Source organism: Aspergillus piperis, assembly GCF_003184755.1.
Source record: "Aspergillus piperis CBS 112811 unplaced genomic scaffold BO85scaffold_5, whole genome shotgun sequence".
Taxonomy (NCBI): Eukaryota; Fungi; Ascomycota; class Eurotiomycetes; order Eurotiales; family Aspergillaceae; genus Aspergillus; species Aspergillus piperis.
In genome coordinates, this window is record NW_020291595.1 from 215,502 (window position 1) to 235,094 (window position 19,593).

At 50.2% G+C, this 19,593-nt stretch overlaps 4 protein-coding genes across 4 annotated transcripts; 1 reads left to right on the top strand and 3 right to left on the bottom strand.

The window, feature by feature from the left end:
* Positions 1-2,300: 2,300 nt before the first annotated feature.
* On the bottom strand, positions 2,301-3,969 carry BO85DRAFT_518320 (S-adenosyl-L-methionine-dependent methyltransferase). The gene is made up of 5 exons (XM_025664967.1): positions 3,708-3,969; positions 3,524-3,653; positions 3,354-3,477; positions 2,864-3,300; positions 2,301-2,803 (listed from the first exon to the last, which is right to left on the bottom strand). The coding sequence occupies exons 1-5, from the start codon at positions 3,882-3,884 to the stop codon at positions 2,466-2,468; spliced, it is 1,206 nt and encodes a 401-aa protein (XP_025517426.1). The 5' UTR covers positions 3,885-3,969; the 3' UTR covers positions 2,301-2,465.
* A 3,801-nt stretch (positions 3,970-7,770) lies between these two features.
* BO85DRAFT_416694 (NRPS-like enzyme) lies at positions 7,771-11,236 on the top strand. The gene is made up of 4 exons (XM_025657746.1): positions 7,771-8,068; positions 8,118-8,875; positions 8,927-9,938; positions 9,987-11,236. The coding sequence occupies exons 1-4, from the start codon at positions 7,799-7,801 to the stop codon at positions 11,115-11,117; spliced, it is 3,171 nt and encodes a 1,056-aa protein (XP_025517427.1). The 5' UTR covers positions 7,771-7,798; the 3' UTR covers positions 11,118-11,236.
* A 1,759-nt stretch (positions 11,237-12,995) lies between these two features.
* On the bottom strand, positions 12,996-13,955 carry eng2 (putative GPI anchored endo-1,3(4)-beta-glucanase; the record flags this gene model as incomplete). The annotated part of the gene is made up of 1 exon (XM_025655498.1): positions 12,996-13,955. A coding segment is annotated over one exon (960 nt), but the record flags the coding sequence as incomplete, so codon positions are not given.
* Positions 13,956-17,059: 3,104 nt separating this feature from the next.
* Positions 17,060-18,554, bottom strand: BO85DRAFT_485979 (bZIP transcription factor; the record flags this gene model as incomplete). The annotated part of the gene is made up of 2 exons (XM_025663357.1): positions 17,060-18,133; positions 18,192-18,554. The coding sequence occupies 2 exons, from the start codon at positions 18,552-18,554 to the stop codon at positions 17,060-17,062; spliced, it is 1,437 nt and encodes a 478-aa protein (XP_025517429.1).
* Positions 18,555-19,593: the final 1,039 nt, after the last annotated feature.

Sequence of the window (19,593 nt, forward strand, 5' to 3'; positions counted from 1 at the left end):
GCCATAAAGCCATATCGCAGAACCATGCACTCGCGTCTGGAGTGGATTCGGTGTGTTACTCCCACCTATCTACCCCATTGCCCCAACATTTACTACGGAAGCAATAGAGGCTGGATCATTATAACTGACCGGACAAAGTAAATAAATAGGCTATACCTACCAACACCGCCCCTTCAAGATATACAAAGGTTCCGAGATCTCTTACCTCTGACATAAAATCACTCCTGCGCCGCAACGTACTAAATAGGCACGCTGATCACGGATCGCTCTGAAACCGTCGAGAAGACGCCGAACGAAATTCCATATGGTGCAGGTGTTTCCTGCGGAAGAGGGTGTAAGGAATTATATAGGCTACTCAAGATACTAACAATGGTAAAGCTATGGGAGAGTATCGCAGAATTCCGACACAACAGTGATTTACTAGGGTATGTGAAAGAAGACAGGGAGTGTACTAGGTTATGGTTGGAGACGGCATTAGGGAAACCTGTCGGTGATTGCCACCTGATAGTGGATCCCATGATGGAGAGTTATAGCTTGTATAAGAGGGAACCATCATATCTACCGACCTACCTCGTCTTGCTCAGAATTCGCCCTACCGAACGACAACCTAAACAACGAGCAGCAATAACACCAGAAAAAAACAAAACAAGGAATACACGGAGCCACCAACCAGCCAATCACCACCAGCCTCAGCTCTGAGGAATAGGATTAACCACAAGGTTAAAGCTCGAAGCTTAGAAGGTACCACTACCGTACCAAACCCAACTAACCAGGACACCAGAAGAAAGCGTTCGTAAACCAGAAGAATGACAAACCAACCCTCATGGCTCTCCAATATATGACACAAATCCCTAGGTAAAATAAAGGCAAGAACAACAGCATAGCCACAAAGTCAATCCACGGACATGACCGAATACTTAGAGGCAAACAGGCACGCCTTAACCTAGGACCATGATCCAACGGTTCAAACAACCAGGTCCAAGGGGTTACTGAAAGTAGAATGAGAACCATGTCATCTCATGAATTAATTAGTTCAGTCAAAAGTAAACAGGTTTCCCCTGGGACAATAATTCTGCCATCATCGCCGTCCATTATCAAGCTACTACCTCAATTTTTCAGAAACCCGCCCTAGTCAAATACTTACTGCCCACATCGACCGCTCCGCTTACCGCCCAAAGCGGCAGAACTCGATCAACCTCGCAAGAAAGAGTGCGGATATAGACGGCTATAAACGGATATACTTTTCGTACAGCTCCGAAAAAGTCATCCGGCAATCTGTATATTTTTTGACCGCCTTCAGACAGGGTGGCAGAAATTAGTACTAACCACTGAGTAATGGTTAGTTTCAGCACTCAATATGTGTAGTTGAGTTGGGGGGGTTCATTACCTTCTTACTCTTGTTCTTCTTCTTCCTATCTTGTTGGTAGTTAGCCATCAGCTTGATTAGTACTTGGTTCTACAGTATGGGCAAGGATCACGGTAGATAACACATAATATATATCCATAGACAGGACACTACCAAACAACGCACAAAGAGCTTCAACTGAACACACTGCAGTGCATCTGTGTATCTGTGACAGCCTGAATCTCTCTCTCTCTCTCTCTCTTAACTACTTATATATCTCAGCCTACTATAAACTCTTACTAGTCACACACCCACTATGAACAAAGATGGACTAAGTATATCATACAAAGAAACTCTATACTAGCGGTGAAACCACAACCATCACCACAACCACCACCATCACATTTCCCAAACCACCACCCAAAACATAAAGTTACCTACAATATGACACCGCACGCCAACCCCCTCCCTCCCTCATCCCGTGCATCTGAAACGGCAATCGTGCAGGAAATACAATGTCGATATATGCATGCACGCATGCGGGATATAGGATAAATCTATGACGCAAGCTGTTGATTAAACTAGCGAGATGAGGGGAATGGAGGGGCAAAAGAACCCAAACACTAATTACTAGTACTAATAGTAGTAGTAGCAGTAGTATAAAAATAAATAAACTTTAGCTTCTTGCACTTTTTATAACATAACTGCGTATGCAATTATGCGAGATTGTCACCTAACGGGGGTTCTGCAGCTGCTGCAGAATTCATCGAAGACAAATATATATATAAGAAAAGGTTATTTATCGGCAAGGGGGGTTCGGTTTCAGTCATTTATTGCATGACATATGTATATTCCCCCCACATACACACGGCCGGGAAATAGGTAGTTCGGCTGTCAGCCGTGACGCAGTGACTATTACTAAGAAAGGTTCAATAAGAGATGCTTCAAGCAAGGGATTGATGACTTCGTATCACATTATATTATTAACAACCAGAAACGAATCAGCTAGCCACCACTGGGATATCTAAGAAAGTAAACGAAACTCAAAACCAGAACGCGCACAGACAATATGACAGATCCAACGCCGAAGAACATTAAACGAGGTATCAAGGTTACGCCATCAAGGACTGGAACAGCGCTGGCTTCGCTTGGGTACAGCTTCAATCACAGACTCCATCCCCGGGTTACTGTTCCAAATGCCGGTGATTTCCAATCCCGCTTCGTCGAGCAGCTCGCGCCACTGGCGTTCAGAGCGCTCCACACCCGACCCGATGCTCATCATCTGGATGTCCAGCGATGACTGCAGGAGCGGGGCGTTCGTGTCCGGTAGAACAAAGTCAGAAATGATGATGCGGGAGTACTCAGGATCCATGGCAGAAATGGTGTTGACCAAAATTTTGCGGCAGATGTGGTCTGGCCAGTCATGGAAGATAGCGCGGAAGTAGTATGCTCTGGCGCCTGTGTGTATGTTAGCTTTGATAGTGAAACGATTGAAGGTCCGTGAGAGATATTGCATACCCTTGATAGGCTGCGGGTCCAAAAAGCTGTACCCCATTCCTTCGATTCTCCCCCCAGGACAGCGAGACACCACCTTGGGCAGATCTTGTAGGACAAGCCGGCCAGGGACCTCGGCGTGCTTGTCCTGGAACTTCACCAGATCATGGCCTTGGTTGCCGCCTACGTCGACGAGGAAAACAGCCTCCTGGTGGTCCACGGCATCATTTGTCAATCGCTCGACGGGATACACGTCAAACCAGCTCGGTTTGCCATGACGACGACTAGACATGTACGAGTTGAAGAGCGATTGGCGGTGCTTGTTCTGCGCAAGCCATTCGAACTGGCTCTTCCCGACTGCCCATTGCATGGGTGAACGGGCATACTCCTTTGGGGAGATGTAGCGGTGTTCCCGAAAATAGTCAGGAAGTTTAGCGAGAGTGGGAAGAGTCAGATCGTATCTATGCCGTCAATATTGCATGCAATAGTGCAGGTAATCAATATAGCGACTTACATGCAAGGAATGCCATCTCTTCCGATCGGCTGAGTGAGTGCGACGGTCTTGTCGGTCGCAATGTATACTTCGGATTCTGGGTTTGCGCACAAGCCCAGTGCGGTCATGACTCGCATCAGACGGACTATAGGTATGAGCAGAGACCGTGAAGACTTTGGCGATCATCTTACCAATTAATCCGCGCTCAGCACCAGTTTGTGCCGACAGCTCTGTAGCCGACATCCCGCGCTTGCTTTGCTCCACCAACAATGGGAAGATACCGAGATCCATAACGGTGCGGAGGGCTGCATTTTGCGGTGGCTGCATGCACGTTAAGCGATAATCACCTGAGCGGAAGGGAAAGAAGCAACTTACCTGGTAGATCAAGCGCAGCACCGTCTCCGTAGGAGTCTCAACTGCAAGACGCAGCTCGTCGATCAAGCCGAGCAGCTGGAAATGCGACTGTGCAGAGCGGCATGCACCTTGGTCCTGCAATGCTGTCTGCTTGATGGTCTCCACTAGGGAGAGAACCTTGGACTGGTCGACAGCCATCTTTTATCATACAAAGTAGTAAATGTGAGAGGATACAGAAGACTATGCTATAGTTGGGTGGTATGGGAATGCGTGAGATGCAAAGATGTAGCAGCGGTGAAACAACATGCAGGTTAAGGGATTATATAGCACTTTCCACGGGACAGAAAACCGACCCAGAACTGGAATAATCCAATAATTCAAGCAGTCGATCAATCAGCAAGGATACCAATCGCGCAATGATGCCCGTACCCGGACTCCTGGAAAAAGCAAGCCTGGCAGGCCGGTCGCATCCGCCGGGACTCCAAGGCAAGGATAATTGCAGGACACTTCAATCTGGGACTTTGTGTCGATGCTTTTCCAATAGTTCCGGATGCAGATTGTCGGGCGAGGCCCCAGATCATCATGACACAATAGCAGTAGCAGACGCATCGCCGCATGAATCACGTCGCACGGGGCAGAGGTTGAAGTTGGTCCAGCCGTATCTTTTCCGACTATTTTCCCCAGGCTTTTACTTTTTGTGGTCCAGCTGACGAACCTCCTCCCATTAAGGGACGCCCAATCTATCTGTGGCAATGGCTTTCAATAGCCTGGGGTCACTTTCGCACGGGCTTTGCTCCCCTCCTCCTGATGAAAGTTCAATGAATCCTGGCGCATATGCAGAACTTTGTCGTAATCCGGGCTGCTCCGCCCATTGTTTAAGACACACTCAGTAAGAGATTTTCCCGCTAGATAGATGCACAGTACCGCTGGGTTGGGGTCTCCCGATTACCTTGTTCCTGGACCAGCGCCACAACGCCACTCCGAAAGTACTAAATGCTAAATGTCCGTCAGACCCCGTAAGATGGCCACCGCTCCGGCTGGCCCAAGCTCCTCTAGAGTCAGTATGTCGGTAAGTAAGTATGTATGTACGTGTGCTTTATGTATGAAGCTATGGCTCCGACTAGCTGTCTGTCTGACGCGGAGATCGCTAGGTAAGATCGTCTGGTCTGACCACACAGATGTGCCCAACATAGCAACAAAGAAGCAACCCCTCCTCGGGGTCTGCTACTAAAGCCAATGTTTCAACCAGGCGCTCCTACCGGATGGTGTATCGAGTATTCCGGCACTGTTGCGATATCAAACCATACGGATCCGTTCCAGGCACCTGGGTAGAGACCTGCATCTGGAATCCGATTGGTGTCTGGTCCAGATTGGCCGCAAAATAGACTCCAGGTCCGTGCTTATCGCCGTCAAGTGAGGCAAGCGTATCATCATCTAACTAAAAGTCTGAGTGTGGTGTGCAATACGATCGACGAAGCTATGAATTTGTCCGACACGTTTGCGATCGCAGTATCGCAGTCTCGGGTCCAAATGATATTGTCGCTAGCCTGGTGCTAGTACCTCATAAGTATGGAGTGAGGCGACAAATTGTATGAACTGCAGGGTCATACCAACAGTATGGAAACCGGCCGTGGTGACACCCGCGTAGATCATTGTTTACTCCCCGGTCCAGTCATTCTACCGTGTAGTGTCAAGTGTTAGTTGTTGCTTTTTTATCGATGTTACTGTTATGGCCCAAGCATCGGGGAGGAACTGCGCTTCTGCCTTAGCTAGTTGAATCGGACTCTTGACCACACATACACAAAGGTGCTTATCTTTCCTGAATGTCCATGGATGCGAGCTATAGGGTGGTTAGTTGGGCTAGACCGTCGATCCCTCAACAATTCCGCCTTACGTTAAAATCCCGGCTGCAATTTGGTACACGGACCAGCCAATCGTGACGAATTATCGCACTATTTCAGGAATAAAAGGCGGGAGATTAGATAGATCATGCGCTGGTAACCCAATATTGGTCATTTCTTTTTCAGCTCCCCGGCTTAGGGTGGCGGATCGGATAGCCGGCATTGTCGATAGGGGTGCTTGTGTAAGATTCGGTGAGCGGCTAAAAGCAGGTGAAAGCAGTCGATAGGCCAACCACAATGGATACTGACAGCATTGATGCCTTCAGTCTGCACCTCATGGCAACTAAATCCCAAACCTGCAATGTTACCGGCGGATCAACCTCCCGGCCCAGGTCGCTCCACTTTGGACGGAAGTTATGGGTACATACCTTTATCGTAGCGCCGGGGCCCCATCGGGTGGTACTATGTGCCAGGTGAGTTTTCAACAGCGGCAATATCTAGAGGGCGCTTCCCGGCAAGTCGCGGAGGACTTTTGCCTCCGTCGGACAGGTCACATCGTAAGAAGTACGGCTTGGTTTGACCCACCCGAGTTCAGCTCGTGGCGTTCCGATCGGATGGGAATTTGGACCTATTGATAGAGCAGAATCGATCAATGATCGGGCTACCGTGTTGCAGAATCTTCTAGCTCCAGTGGCAAGCATTGTATGTGAAACCAACTTCAGATCCAGAAACGATATCGAAGTCATAATCATATAGAGCATAATATTAGGAGAAAAGAAATTTGAGCAGGAGTGAGGCGGAGAATTTGTCAATCGAGCACCTCGCTCCGGTATTGCGGATATTCGCACGGTCCGCACTGGCCAAGTACTGGGCTTTGATGGATGCAAAGGAGAAAAGTACCAGCTGCAGAAGTCCGGTGCACGGGCCAGTTCGTCGACTTGAAGGGCGGCCATTATGGCTAGTATGACAATAAATGACTCGACCTAAACTAGCGAATTCAATTCCAAGCCATCTCGGGTGGCGGTGCAGGCGTGAGACGAGTTCACTGTCCGCCGTATTCCGTACTTCCTGACAGTGCAAGGGGTCGGTTGTTTTCACTATAGAACGGAGATGCCCCGTCGAGACCGGGGCTGAAGTCTGCGACAGCCAGATTCTTAAGGCCCCACTCCAGTAGACAGGTCAGAAACAGGCCATCGAGGAAGGTTGAACACGAGTACTCGGACATGGCTTTCTGCACGGGTACATCGTCTTTTGTCGGTGGAGACAGCATCCCCAGCCAATTTTGCTGTGACACTCTATTTTGGGAAGGGTGGGCATTTGTCAGCCTGAGAGGACATCGGGCCTCGCATTCCCTTCCCAAAAGTCCCAAACCCAAGGCTAGGGAGCGAACAAAGCCGAGGAGGAAAAAAAAAAAAACAAATATAGAGGAAAAACAAAGCAAAGAGGGGTTGTCCACTGCTTAGCTGTCTCTGTAAGAAAGCTGATCAGCGATCGATCTTCCACTCCCGAGGGCGCGATCCAGGTTCCTGGGCCGGGAACCCGGTTACTGGGGCGGGAGTTCATCCTAGCCTGCCCTAGTCCCTCGGCTGGATGGACGCTGATTGTTGACAATCCCTGCACTATTGGGGGTCGTCCTTATGTCGCGGGATGCAACATTATGCAACCAGCCCATCATGCTGCGAACTGTGCTTCCGCTCGTGCATCATCTGCTGCAGTGTGACTGACAAATTTCACCGCACCCGCGCGCTGTCATCCAGTCAGCTTGGACCATCGCACGGACAGGCAGGAGCATTGGTGTCATCCCAGACCAAATCAGGCCAGCTCTGTTCCTTGATTTGACAGCACCTGATCGCGATCGTGCATCCATGGTCCGGCTAGATTTGGGCCCGTGCTGGCTTTAGGGTTCTGATTAGCTTTAGGACTTGCCACAGTTCGCATACGTAGTGGCCCCTGTAATTAACTCTCCTGATGGTCCTAGTGTCTGAGGGAACGTCATTCCCAGTGGAGATCATCAGCCTGACAGTTTGCGTTTCCTAGTCATACACCGCTTCGTTTTGTGCAGGGATCGGAAACCCAAACTGTGGGAACCAACAGGCCGCGACTGTTCCTAGGTCCGGACTCGGTTCATCTCCGCCGACCTCCAGGCGAAATAGCAAAAATGGTCGATGTATCTACCCACCTCAGCCTAGCTCTTGGACTTAAATAGGCCCTGGTTCCCCCCAGCATCAGCATCTCAGGTTTATCTGATGTACAGCTTCGTCAACTTTCATCATGGGAATTCCTCAGTATGAAGGGGTCACAGACCGAGCCCCCAAGCCGACAACAAACACCACAGAACAGGTTGTTGCACGCTTCGGCCGTCTTCATCTCCTAGATGACTTGATTCGCCTGCGAGCAGCTGATTATATTCAACATCCCATCTTGGCTTATCCCAAGCCCTCCCAAAACGGATCCGTGTCCTATGAGTACTTCAACGGTCAGGATCTTGACTGCATGATCGACTATGCGGTCTGCACATTAATGGACTACGGTTTCAAGCCGGTATGTGATTAAACGCTGCAGATTATTCGTGAAGCTGACCCTCCCTTAGGCCCGAAAAGAAGGAGCAACAGTTGCTCTCTTCACCCTATCAGATCTCAACATGGTGATCACATTCTTTGCTCTTAGCAGACTCGGATATACGGTCATGATGTTATCACCACGCCTATCGGCCACAGCGTGTGTCTCCTTACTAGACACGGTCGGCTGTAACACAATACTCTATGGCCAATCGCCGAATATTCGCGCCACAATGGGTGAAGTCCTTCGTCTAAAGTTAGTTGCGTGTCGCCCAATCATCGAAAGACCTTCTCCAGAGGACCTATCAGAAGACTCTGATGCTGTTGTGATATGTCGGAGTCGTCGTCCCGAACTCCAAGTCGAAAAGATTGCTCTGATCCTGCACTCTTCAGGGTCAACAGGTACCCCCAAGCCTCTCTTCTTAAGTCACAAAGCCTTGATGACGCATCCGATGCGGGGTCCTGGGTTCACTTCTTTCAATTCATTGCCATGGTATCATCTTCACGGGCTATCTACAGCCCTGCAAGCCATGTATATGCGACGAACAGCATACATGTGGGATGCCTCTCTGCCATTGACCGCAAGTACGGCTGTTGCTGCGCTGGAAGCAGCACAACCCGAATCGGTCCAGGGCGTACCATACTTGCTCCAACTCCTTGTCGACAGCCCACGCGGGCTAAAAGCGCTGAGAGCTTGCAAGTCTGTCACATACGGCGGTGCACCATGCCCTGACGAGCTGGGTGATAGACTTGTAGACGAGGGTGTTAGATTCGGTGGTTCATTCGGGCTGTATGTATCCATCAGCATTCTCAGCTAGTTGTGTTGCTAACTCGCTTCTAGAACGGAAGCCGGCCTGGTCGCCGAGTCGATCTCTCGGCCAGCAGGAGATCCCTTCTGGAACTATATGCGCTTCTTCGACAACATCAAGCCATTCATCTGGATGAAACCCATCAGTGACGCGCTCTATGAAGTCGTCTACCTCAAAGGCCACCCTGCATTGACGGCCTCAAATTCCAATGAGCCCCCTGGCTCATACCACTCTCGCGACGTCTTCACTCCCCACCCAACTCTTGCCGACCGATGGAAGTACGTGTCGCGTCTGGATGACCGAATCACGCTTGTCAATGGTGAGAAGGTCCTCCCTCTCCCAATTGAGGGCTGCATCAAGCAGAGCCCTCTTGTTCAGGAAGCAGTTGTTGTCGGTGTCAACAAAGCCGTTCCTGGCTTGCTGGTTTTCCGCACAGAAAACTCCCAGATGTTCTCTGATGAAGAGTATTTGGATCTTCTTTGGCCAACAGTGGAAGATGCCAATTCACGGGCAGAGCAATTTTCTCAAATATCCCGCGACATGATCCTTGTCTTGCCTATTGACTGCGCCTGTCCTCGTACAGACAAGGGATCAATGATCAGAGCCCAGGTATATGCCAAGTATGAAGTAACCATCGAGAACATGTATACGAAACTCGAACAAACAGCCGACGGAACTCTCAAGCTGGACTTGACCGCAACGGAGAACCATTTGATCAAGCTTTGTCACGAAGAGCTTGGATTCCCCATCTCTACTACCAACTCCGACTTTTTCGCCGAGGGCTTAGACAGCCTGAAGGCAATCCATCTCCGTCGCTTAATATTGAGGGACTTCAAAGTAGAGGACCCCAAGGACATCGGCCACAATGTCGCTTTCGAAACTGGAAACATTGTTCGCTTAGCAGAGCATATTCACCTGGTTCAGTCCGGTCAGCGAGATGTGGCTGAGGATGAGGTCTCCATGATGCCAGGACTCATTGAAAAATACTCCGTCTTCCAGAGGCACACACCAAGCCCCAGCTCCGCGGCAACGCAAAAGAGTGTTGTAAGTCTTCCTGACAAGCTGCATCGAGTCGTCGACTAACAAGCGCAGGTCCTCACTGGAGCAACTGGTTCTATCGGCGCTCACACTCTCTACAAGCTTCTGAACGACGACAGTGTGTCTGCCGTGTACTGCCTGACACGGAGATCTCAGCCCAAAAAAGCTGTCATTGACACCCTCGCACAGAAAGGCCTCTCAGTCCTTCCTTACCGACTGCAGAAGATTGTCGCTCTCAACAGCTCTCTTGAAGAGCCTGACCTGGGAGTCGGTGAGAAAATGATGGCGGAGATGCGACAATCCGTGTCTCTCATCATCCACACCGCATGGCCCGTCAACTTCAACCTTCCCCTCATGAGCTTCGAGCCTCACATCAAAGGACTCCAAAATCTCATCAACCTCTCCCTATCCGTGAACCTCCCTGAGCCAGCAGTTCTCCTATTCTGCTCCTCCATCTCAACAGCTCTCGGCGCCTCGTCTGACGTAGACGAGACTCCCATCGAAGATCTTGCTAGCGCTCTTGAGATGGGATACGGACGCTCAAAACTGATCGGGGAGAAGATCGTCAGCAATGCTCGCAGAGCTGGTGCACGCACATACTCCCTTCGGATCGGACAAGTATCCGGCCACTCGAAGAAGGGATTGTGGAACGACTCAGAGGCCATCCCTCTGATGATCCGTTCAGCTCTGACCCTGAAAGCTTTGCCTGATCTCGACATCACATGTTCCTGGCTGCCCGTCGACAAGCTTGCCTGCTCCATGCTTGAACTGGCCCGTGCATGTTCCTTCAACTCCCTCGAGGAGCGCTGGGACAGCACAGCATCCGGCGAGTGGGTCGACGACACCGTCTACAACCTTTGCAACTCGCGTGTCTTCACATGGTCATCTTTGCTCGATACACTTAGACGGAGCGGATTCTCATTCGAGACCGTCCCGTTTGAGGACTGGCTGCAGATGCTTCGCGAAAGTGAAGCTCGAGGAGAGGAGATGGTCAACCCTGCTGTGAAGTTGACGGCTCATTATGAGTCAATGTACAGTGAGGGCGCCCCGAAGCCGGTGAGGTTTCTCACTGAGAAAGCAGAGAAAGACAGTATGACGCTGAGGAATGGTCGGTTGAGGATTGTACAGGATGGTATCCTCGCTCGGTATGCGCAGGACTGGTTGAAGCGATGGAAGTCAGCTTAGAGGGCTCATGAGACTACGGTGATCTCTTCATGTCGATATTTGTCTGTAAATAGTTCACGATCGTCTAGATACCACATTTGGCTTTGGAGTTAGCAGTTTAATTGACCATTTTTTCAATGAAGAACTTCAAGATAGTAAAATGTAATACCTTGTGATTCTTCAGATCAGAGAGACAAGAGACAAGCTGGTAGTATCAGCGATGGAGAAGACGAAGAGTGATGATTGCAAGAAGTGGTGCAGTGGTTGACAACTGGGGAAGTGACGTTTCAGACACCGTTGCTCATTTCGTCACTGTCGTCACATGACGAGATGGTATAACGCAAGTGGATACAACAAATTCTATGGTTTATTGAGTACTCGGCTATTAATCTTCCAACAAAATTATGGATAGTGTATCTTGTTCTATTTGATTAACTATCTAAGCTCGGAATCTCAAAGTATAGCCGAAAGAAGGCGGATATCGAACGCAATCGAAGGGTGGGGACCAGGATGGCAAGTGGAATGCTTCAAGCAAGGCAACCAGCCTATAGTACATAAAAAAAACAGTAGGTTGCAAACAAAGTCTCACCCTACGAGATGTGAAGCAGAATTGAATGTGGGTAATTCACAAAGTACCAAAATCACCCGCTAAGCCAACAGAGCAAAAGCAAGGACACCGACAACGCTGGAGGCACCAAGAGTCAACTTGTTTGCTCCACCAGTGAAGACAGGTGTTGAGGGGGTAGTAGCGGAGGAGCCGGAGCCAGAGTGGCCGGACTTAGATCCGGAAGCAGAGCTGCCCTGGGTAGCAGCGGCATCATTGTTGGCAGCGGCAGCAGAGGTTGGCTTACGGATTGATCCGCTAGAAGAGGGTGCAGTGGCAAATGCATGGCTGGACGAGCTTGGGGCAGGTCTGCCATATGCAGCAGCACTTGAGGGAACGGAGCCATAGGAGTCAGATCCGGCCTGGGACCCCGACGACTGGCTGGAGCTTCCCTCGCTACCACTAGCCACAGCACTTGCCCCGCTGACACTTGAAGCAGCTGCAGCAGCGCTTTGTTCACTGCCATTAGCTTCCGCACTTGCACCACTAACGGAGGCAGGCGTAGCAGAAGAACCGGCATTGGCGACAGCAGATGCAGGGGTGCTCTTATCATCACCGGCTTGTGTGCTTGCGCCGCTCACATTGGACGTGGTTGCAGCGTTCGAAGAGGCGCTGTCGTTACCATTCGCCTCGGCGCTTGCACCAGTGACGCTGGATGGGGTGGCAGAAGTGACAGCTTTAGCCTCGGAAGAAGCAGAGGAGTCCTCGCTGCCATTAGCTTCGGCACTCGCACCGGTGGTGCTGATATCAGATGGTGTTCCAGAAGCAACACTGCTAGCTTCAGAAGTAGATGAGCTCTCGTTACCATTTGCTTCGGCGCTTGCACCAGTAGCAGTCGACGGGGTGCTTTCAGTGGCAGAAGAGCCCTCACTACCATTAGACTCAGCGCTAGCGCCAGTGACGCTATCTGGTGTTGCAGTCGTAGAACTGCCCTCGCTGTTGCTACCCTCGGTAGCCTCGGAGCTTCCGCCAGCCAGAGCGGCCGCGGCAGAGGAGCTCTCAGCAATCGGGCAGATAGTGGTGGTCATAATAACATAGTGGGTGGACGTCGATGCAGAAGAGCCGTTCTCATCAGCGACAGAGCTCTCGGTTGCTGCGGCGGCAGTGGTGGTTTCAGCTATTGTCATGGTTGTAGCAGTCTCGGCATCAGCGGTGGTGGCAACAGTAGTAGCAGCGGCAGTGGTCGCAACAACGGAGTTGGTGACTTCCTTAACAGACGAGACGGTCTCAACCACAGTGGCTGCAGATTCGACGCGGGAAGCAGAAGCAGAGGCGGAGGCTGCGACGCCAGTCTGGTAAATCTTGATGTAGTTAATCTCCCAGTAGGACTCGGCGAAAGCCGCTGGGTTCTCGGCGACATAAGCAACGCAGCTCTTGAAGGAACTGCTGCTATCGCTCACAGGACAGCCGGAGGTGCTGTAGACTCCGCCAGCCCAGTCACCACAGAATGTGGTGTCGAAGATGAACTGCTGGGCTTTGAAGTGTTCGGCGATGCTGCATGAGCCCTGCATGTGCGCCATCGGAGTGCCGAAAGCAGCGACATCGGGGTCGCCTTTGGTGATAGAGGTGGGGATTGAACCACGGGGGAAGAACCAGAACTTGAGGAACTCATCTGTCCACTGCATAGCGTAGACACCGCCACCGTTCTCGTTGAACGGAGTGCCAGAAGACCCTTGAGTACCTTCAACAACGCATCCAGTAGTACCAGAGTCTTCACCACACTCCGTGGAGGAAAGTGTGCCGGTCATCTTCTGGCTGGAAACTTGGCAGGTACCGCTCGTATGCAGGACGATCTCGTTGGCTTCGTTCTTATTGACACCTTCAATGATATCGATCTCACCGTCCGTAGGCCAGTCTTTGCCTGTGGACCAAAAGGCGGGCCAGGTACCGCAGACACTTCCGGGCATGTGCTCGAGGTCGATGATGAACAGACCCTCGTCATAATACTTGTTGCTCCCAATGCGGACCGACTCCCGGCCAGGGCCATTGGTGCTCAGCTTCGTGGTATGGTCGACACCCATGTAGAAGCTACCGTTCGAGTTGACCTTGACCAGCCCCTTGCTCTCGGCGTAGCTTTGATTCGCATAAGTGACGAATCCATTCGTGGGGTCAGCGCCTGTGTAAAAATCGAAAGCCGTCAGGAAATCCTCGCCCTTCCAGGTTTCCACGAGTTGATAACCGCTGGCCGCGGCGGGCAAGATCATCGATGAAAGAGCCAGCGACCCTACGCTCCATAGTAGGGATGAGGTAGGCATTGTCACTGTGTTCAGTCAAGCAATTGCGCGATTAGAGAAGGAAAGTCCCGAGGACTCTGAAGGATTAGAGAAACCAGAGGTTTTAGGAACGGGAATTGATTCGAAAACGATCGACGTTTGGGACGAAAAAGAATGGAAAGTAGCCCTCTAGGCGTACAGAGTGCGAAAAGGAAGGTAGGACAGGAAGTGCAGAAATCAACTGCTAGTCAGGAATAAGAAAATAGAGAACGTATGTAGGGAAAGGATGGGCGAAAGGAGAAATATGTAGAGAATGTACACAACAATGTGGGAGCATGACGCAGACCGGGGGTAGGCCGGGCGATATACAAATAATAACAGCAACACCCCGACATCTAAATTAGCGTGGCGTCTGCGCAAAGGGCTGCAGGCCACTAGCATTATTCTCAAGATCCATAACAAATCAGCTTGAGTGTTCTTGTCGCCTGGGCCATTCACTGGGCGGCTCGTTGCCGCCCATTGGGAGGGCGACGGTTCGTGCCTGGGAGGGGTCGGCAGGTACACGACGAATCAGAGCGAAAAGAAGGTTACAGACAGAATGCGTCTTGATGAGTCCACAGCCTTCATTCTTTGGCCAGGCATGTCGGGTGGATCAGCGACAAAGAGCAACACCATGATGGTGGAGCCTGAAACACGACCAGAGAGCTCGGCGGGATGACATGAAACAGGAGAAGCCCAAAGATTCGACTAGCACATGGGTAGTATTTTTTTTCTTCACGTTGGACAAGCCAGGTCCTAATTTAAACCAGAACTTGATGCATGTCAGTTTTAAAACTCCCTTTCTGAACCATCAGACCCAGCGACCGAGCAAAAGAGAATTGGCGATGTCCATGCCACCATCGCAGCAACCGTCACATTCCCAAGCCATCAAGAGCTGACAGGTCGCGATCGCTGAGCAACCGGACGAGATTGCCGATCCGGGGCACCACTCCGTGGCCTGGGCTGTAAATCGGAGATGGATGCACTCCGTCGTGAAAGGCAAATTATTTTAGGAACATGCCTTCTTTTCCAGTAGAGGATGAGCCGATGTTGTAGGCTAATTGAGTCTAGACACCGGGTGGGGATGGGCTGACCACGCCGTTGTTTCTTGGTTGCCGACATGGCGGAAGTTGGAGGATCACCTAAAGAAGAGACAAGAATATTTGGGGTTGGATAAGCCACATCACGGCGTGCGTAAAGCGATCGTATTACCTGGTCAGATAGAATCAAGAAAGGGCGCTGAAACCCGATAATTCGATCCAGAGAGAGATTGGAGATGGAGGCGCATGAAAGAATGAGAGATGGAATCCTGGATTGAAGAATGCAGGCGTAGTCCAAAGCGGACTAGCGCGGTGAGCCACGGGACCGCGCGCCTCCCCTGTGGCTGGAATGGCAAAGCCCCCCTGGCGACGACTATCTTGAGTAGTAATCCCATCCTCCCAAAGCCGCTATACCCTAGCTGGCTTGGCTGATTCTAAGTTTTCTAGTGTCTACCAATCATGCCGTTCTCTGCGATACATATTCCAGTCGAATGGTTGACCTATGGCTTTCCCCATAACCCGCGATGCTAACTTGGTAGCCATTCCACGGGCCGCTGGTAAACATTGATCTCTGTCCAAATCCAAGCCCTTGACGCAATGTCCGCGCGGTCTATTGTCCACCGCTTAAGCATTCATCAGGAACTGTGTGACGAAGTATAAGCTTACGTATATTTCAAGTTGAGGTTGGCTTTTAAAGACCAAGGTCAGCCTCACAACCCCTTACGTGCATGGCTTTCGTTGTCATTTCGACCGATTCCCGTCGCACAAACTGGACCATCACAGCCATATCTTCGGTTCATTTTCTGAGAGAACCTGATAGAAGGAAATTCCAAGTAGCCACCCAGAGACATACAACTGTTTGTTTCTTTTGTGCAACATTGCTTACATCACGTCAAGCCGTCGGTCCTTGCATCTAAAGCACAACCTGAGCAGTTGGACCTCCAATCCTGCTAGGATTTACTTTGCTAGACGGCGAGTGACAGACATAGCTGTAAAGACCAGTTGCCATAGGCTCAAAAACTCTTCCACGCAATTAGCCGCACGTGCATGCCCTCGATGAAAATTTTCCATGTGCCTTTGGATCCGCATGAGCGTGTCATTTGCCCCGTCGCCTAGCCCCATCTGTCTAGACTCGTCTCCACAACAGTGCGTCCCTCTATAAACTTATGACGGGCTTGTAGTACATGGTCAGAGGAACCTGGTCTCGGAATTTCGTCCTCCGTGTAATATTTATAAATATGGCTGCCTGGTTCGAAATAGGTCTCGGAAACTCATCGCAATACAAGCCTTTGAGACTCTGATCGTAGCGCCTTAGGTCGGCAGAAAAGTAAAATGATCCAGAGCAACACCCGTTGGTACAAAACTTGGATAGTAACATGTAGTGCACCTTGCTAAGTGGTCGCGGTCGGAGAAGGTCGCTTGCAGATTCATCTTTCACTAATTCTGCGAGCAGACACAGACTCATTGTTGCGAATTCACCGTCGGTGTGGCTGAAGGGGTACGGTGTCCTCAAGATTGACATTCCGTCAAGTGTCATTCGCAGACTGGTAGCTCAGGAAAAGTCGATTTCACGAAGACATGAGCACTGGATTTCAAATGGGGTTGGCCCTAGCAGTAATGGATAACAGGCGGATTGTCGATTTCTGAATCACTTCCTGATCATGCGCGGGGATCTAGGCAGGGAACAACTGTATCACCCATTCTCATCACTTGGGTAATAAAGAGCGGAATGGCCATAACGGCCATAATAAAATTCCCGAGAGCACGACAGTGAGCTATAGCAGCTATGCAACCATCCTTTCTGCAAGGGTCAGCAGCATGCTCGCTGATCTGTGATACAGAGATGAATATTTCTCTCCGCCGTTCTTCCTTCTGCTTCAATGGTCTGTCTGGCGAGGCGATCGCTAGATCCCGCGAGAGAGATGTCCGGTGACCCAGAAGCATCCTCCGTGATATGTCAATCAGACTAGCTATGTTCTTTAAAATCATGGCAGTAATGTAAGCCACATTCCCGTAAAGCAGCCATTACCTCATCTCCATACACAAGACTGGAGAGCGCTCTCCACATCACGGCGGCTGAACCCCGGCGTCCACCCAAGACATATTGCATTTGCGGATAGTGCTGCCAATCAGTGAGTATTGAGAATCGAAAAGCAAGGAGCGAAATGGAGCCATACCCTGTATGAAACGTGCCGCATTAATCGCTGTTCCCTTGAGACGATGGCGCGTGGGATCCATAGGAGGATATGTGAGAAGATGTACATCATGTTCCCTCAAGTATCCTTCCAGGTCGCCCATATCAAACCAGTCCCCTTGAAGCTTGGTCTGTATATGTTGTGGAAAGTGCGATACTGATCGCACGGAAACCCACCGTACTCCAGGCCGGAATGGACGATCAGCTGCTTTGCTCTTCAGTGAAGACCGAGAGTAATGGGTTCCTGCGCCACCCAGACTGAAGAAGGGTACCTCGTCCCACTCCGCAAAATATTTTCGACTCTCTTTCTCATTTAGCGCGGCTTGGAAGTATGACGCAATACGTTTCCTCTCCATAATCTGAAGTAGCAGGCAGAAATGCTTCTGTATCCTGTCTATACCGATGGATTCGTCACAAAGGGCAAAACACCCTTGATAGACGCATGACATGTGGAGTCTATCAGTGAACACAGTCAAATCCATTTCAGCGGTCTCCGATGACTCGAAGAAGCGAGGTATTTTCTTGCTCAACGTTATCGGTGATTCTCTAAGCTCCAGATGTAGATTAGGCTCCAAGATGGAGGAAACGCTCTCGTCCAGTTCGACAATCTGTGCCGATTGGCTAAGCTGTTCATGCGGCAGGAAGTCGGGCAGGCCGTCATCGGTTTGAGGTGGCGAAATAGTCGTAACTTCCTGAGGGCTATCATTGCTAGCCTCTCTGGCTAGGGTGAGACATGTCTGTACGGTATCGCGCAGATGTTCCGTCAGACCCGCATGGGATGCCAATACCCCCGACCGAACCAACTCGTCACTGAGCGATAAAACAGATGTGCTCATCTTTTCTACGATTCCTTCGAGTTCGGAGATGCGACCTTTCAAAGACGATAGGTTGGCTTCTTTTCGTGAGCGATATGCGCGTTGCGCAAGTCGGATCTGTCTCCGACGTCTCTGCTCGAGTTGATCAATTTCTTGATAGTAGTGCACAAACCAGCTGAGTCTCGCATACCTCTTCTGGATCTTCATCTGCGGTGTCCTGGGCTACTTTTCGCGGTCGACCTCGTTTAGTAAGCGCCGCAGAGCCAGACTTCTCTACCTCATTGCGAGTGCGTTTCAGAGTCTTTTCTGGCGGCTGAGTCGGCTGGGTGTCGTTATTATAGAGAAGCAATTGATTCTCTGGTATAATTCCACCAAGAAGGGGGAGTTGGACATCTTGCTGTCTCCTTTGTTGTTGCCTGATCTGTTGGGGCACAGGATACGAGCAGGCCGAGAGCAGCGATGTTATCTGCGGGGCGGTCGAGTCACAGTGAGATCCAAAGAACGCATCGTTGACGCTCTCCCAGGGGAGTAAAGCTGTGTCTGAGTCGCTCATATTTGCTTTTGACGATAGACAGATGATAACATTATTTACCGTGCCGGTTTGTTTGTACGGAAGAGCTGATGGAGGTGGTGGAGAGAAAAGCAAAAAGGCAGAAGAGCTGCTGACATATCCTGCCCTGCCGTGTCCAGTCGCCACACGTCACAGCATCCAACCCGTCCAGACCGGGTCGATCGATTCTTTGTTGGGGCGAATAGCATTAAAGTAAAGTTGAACAGCTTAGAAACTTTACCTTTATGCAAGTATATTTTTGACACTTAAGCGGATAATGTGCTTCGGTGTGTGCTGATTGAGCAAAAGGGGAGGCGGGAGAGATACCTCGGCTCGGGATGTTCACTAATCAAAAATTTTGGTCATCCTCATCCGCCCTACAACACCAGAACCAGTGGGAACCAAGATTCCTTCTAAACCTTAATGTGAGTCAATTAGAGTGTTAAGTTGGTGGTCTAAATCGTACTTTTATCTATAACGAATTCCAAGCAGAAGAAAGAGCCCCCTAAATATATCGAGGTGATCTCTCTAGAATAGGAAATTGCTGTAATTTCGATCTCCACTTAGACCAGTCCTACCTATATCAATGTTGGTTCTTCTGTAATACATACTAACATTTAAATACAATAAGCAACAAATTCCAGCTTGAACAGTAGATTCAAGATGATTTTGATGATCATTCTGGCCCCACCGCCCAGACTTCAAGTTGATGTTTATTGATCCACAAGCTATCTCTCTAGTCTGATTTGATAGCACATTGGAAAGACTCTGCCTTAGCTATTATAGAGTTATAGAGTTACATTTAGGGGGCTTTTGATCGCCAACATTCACATCCCAGACATGCTTTCCACAAGTTGCCCGTTTATCAGAGTCGTCTGAGTCTCCATCGATAGTCCCAAGTATTTCGATCTTTCCAGATATAATTGCCCGCTCGCCTCATCAACCTCATCAGGATGAATCATTATAGTCATCTTTTTCCCTCTTTGCGTCTGCCACTTCTTTGCTTCTCCGTAAATTGACTGCGGGACAAGGCATACAGTTC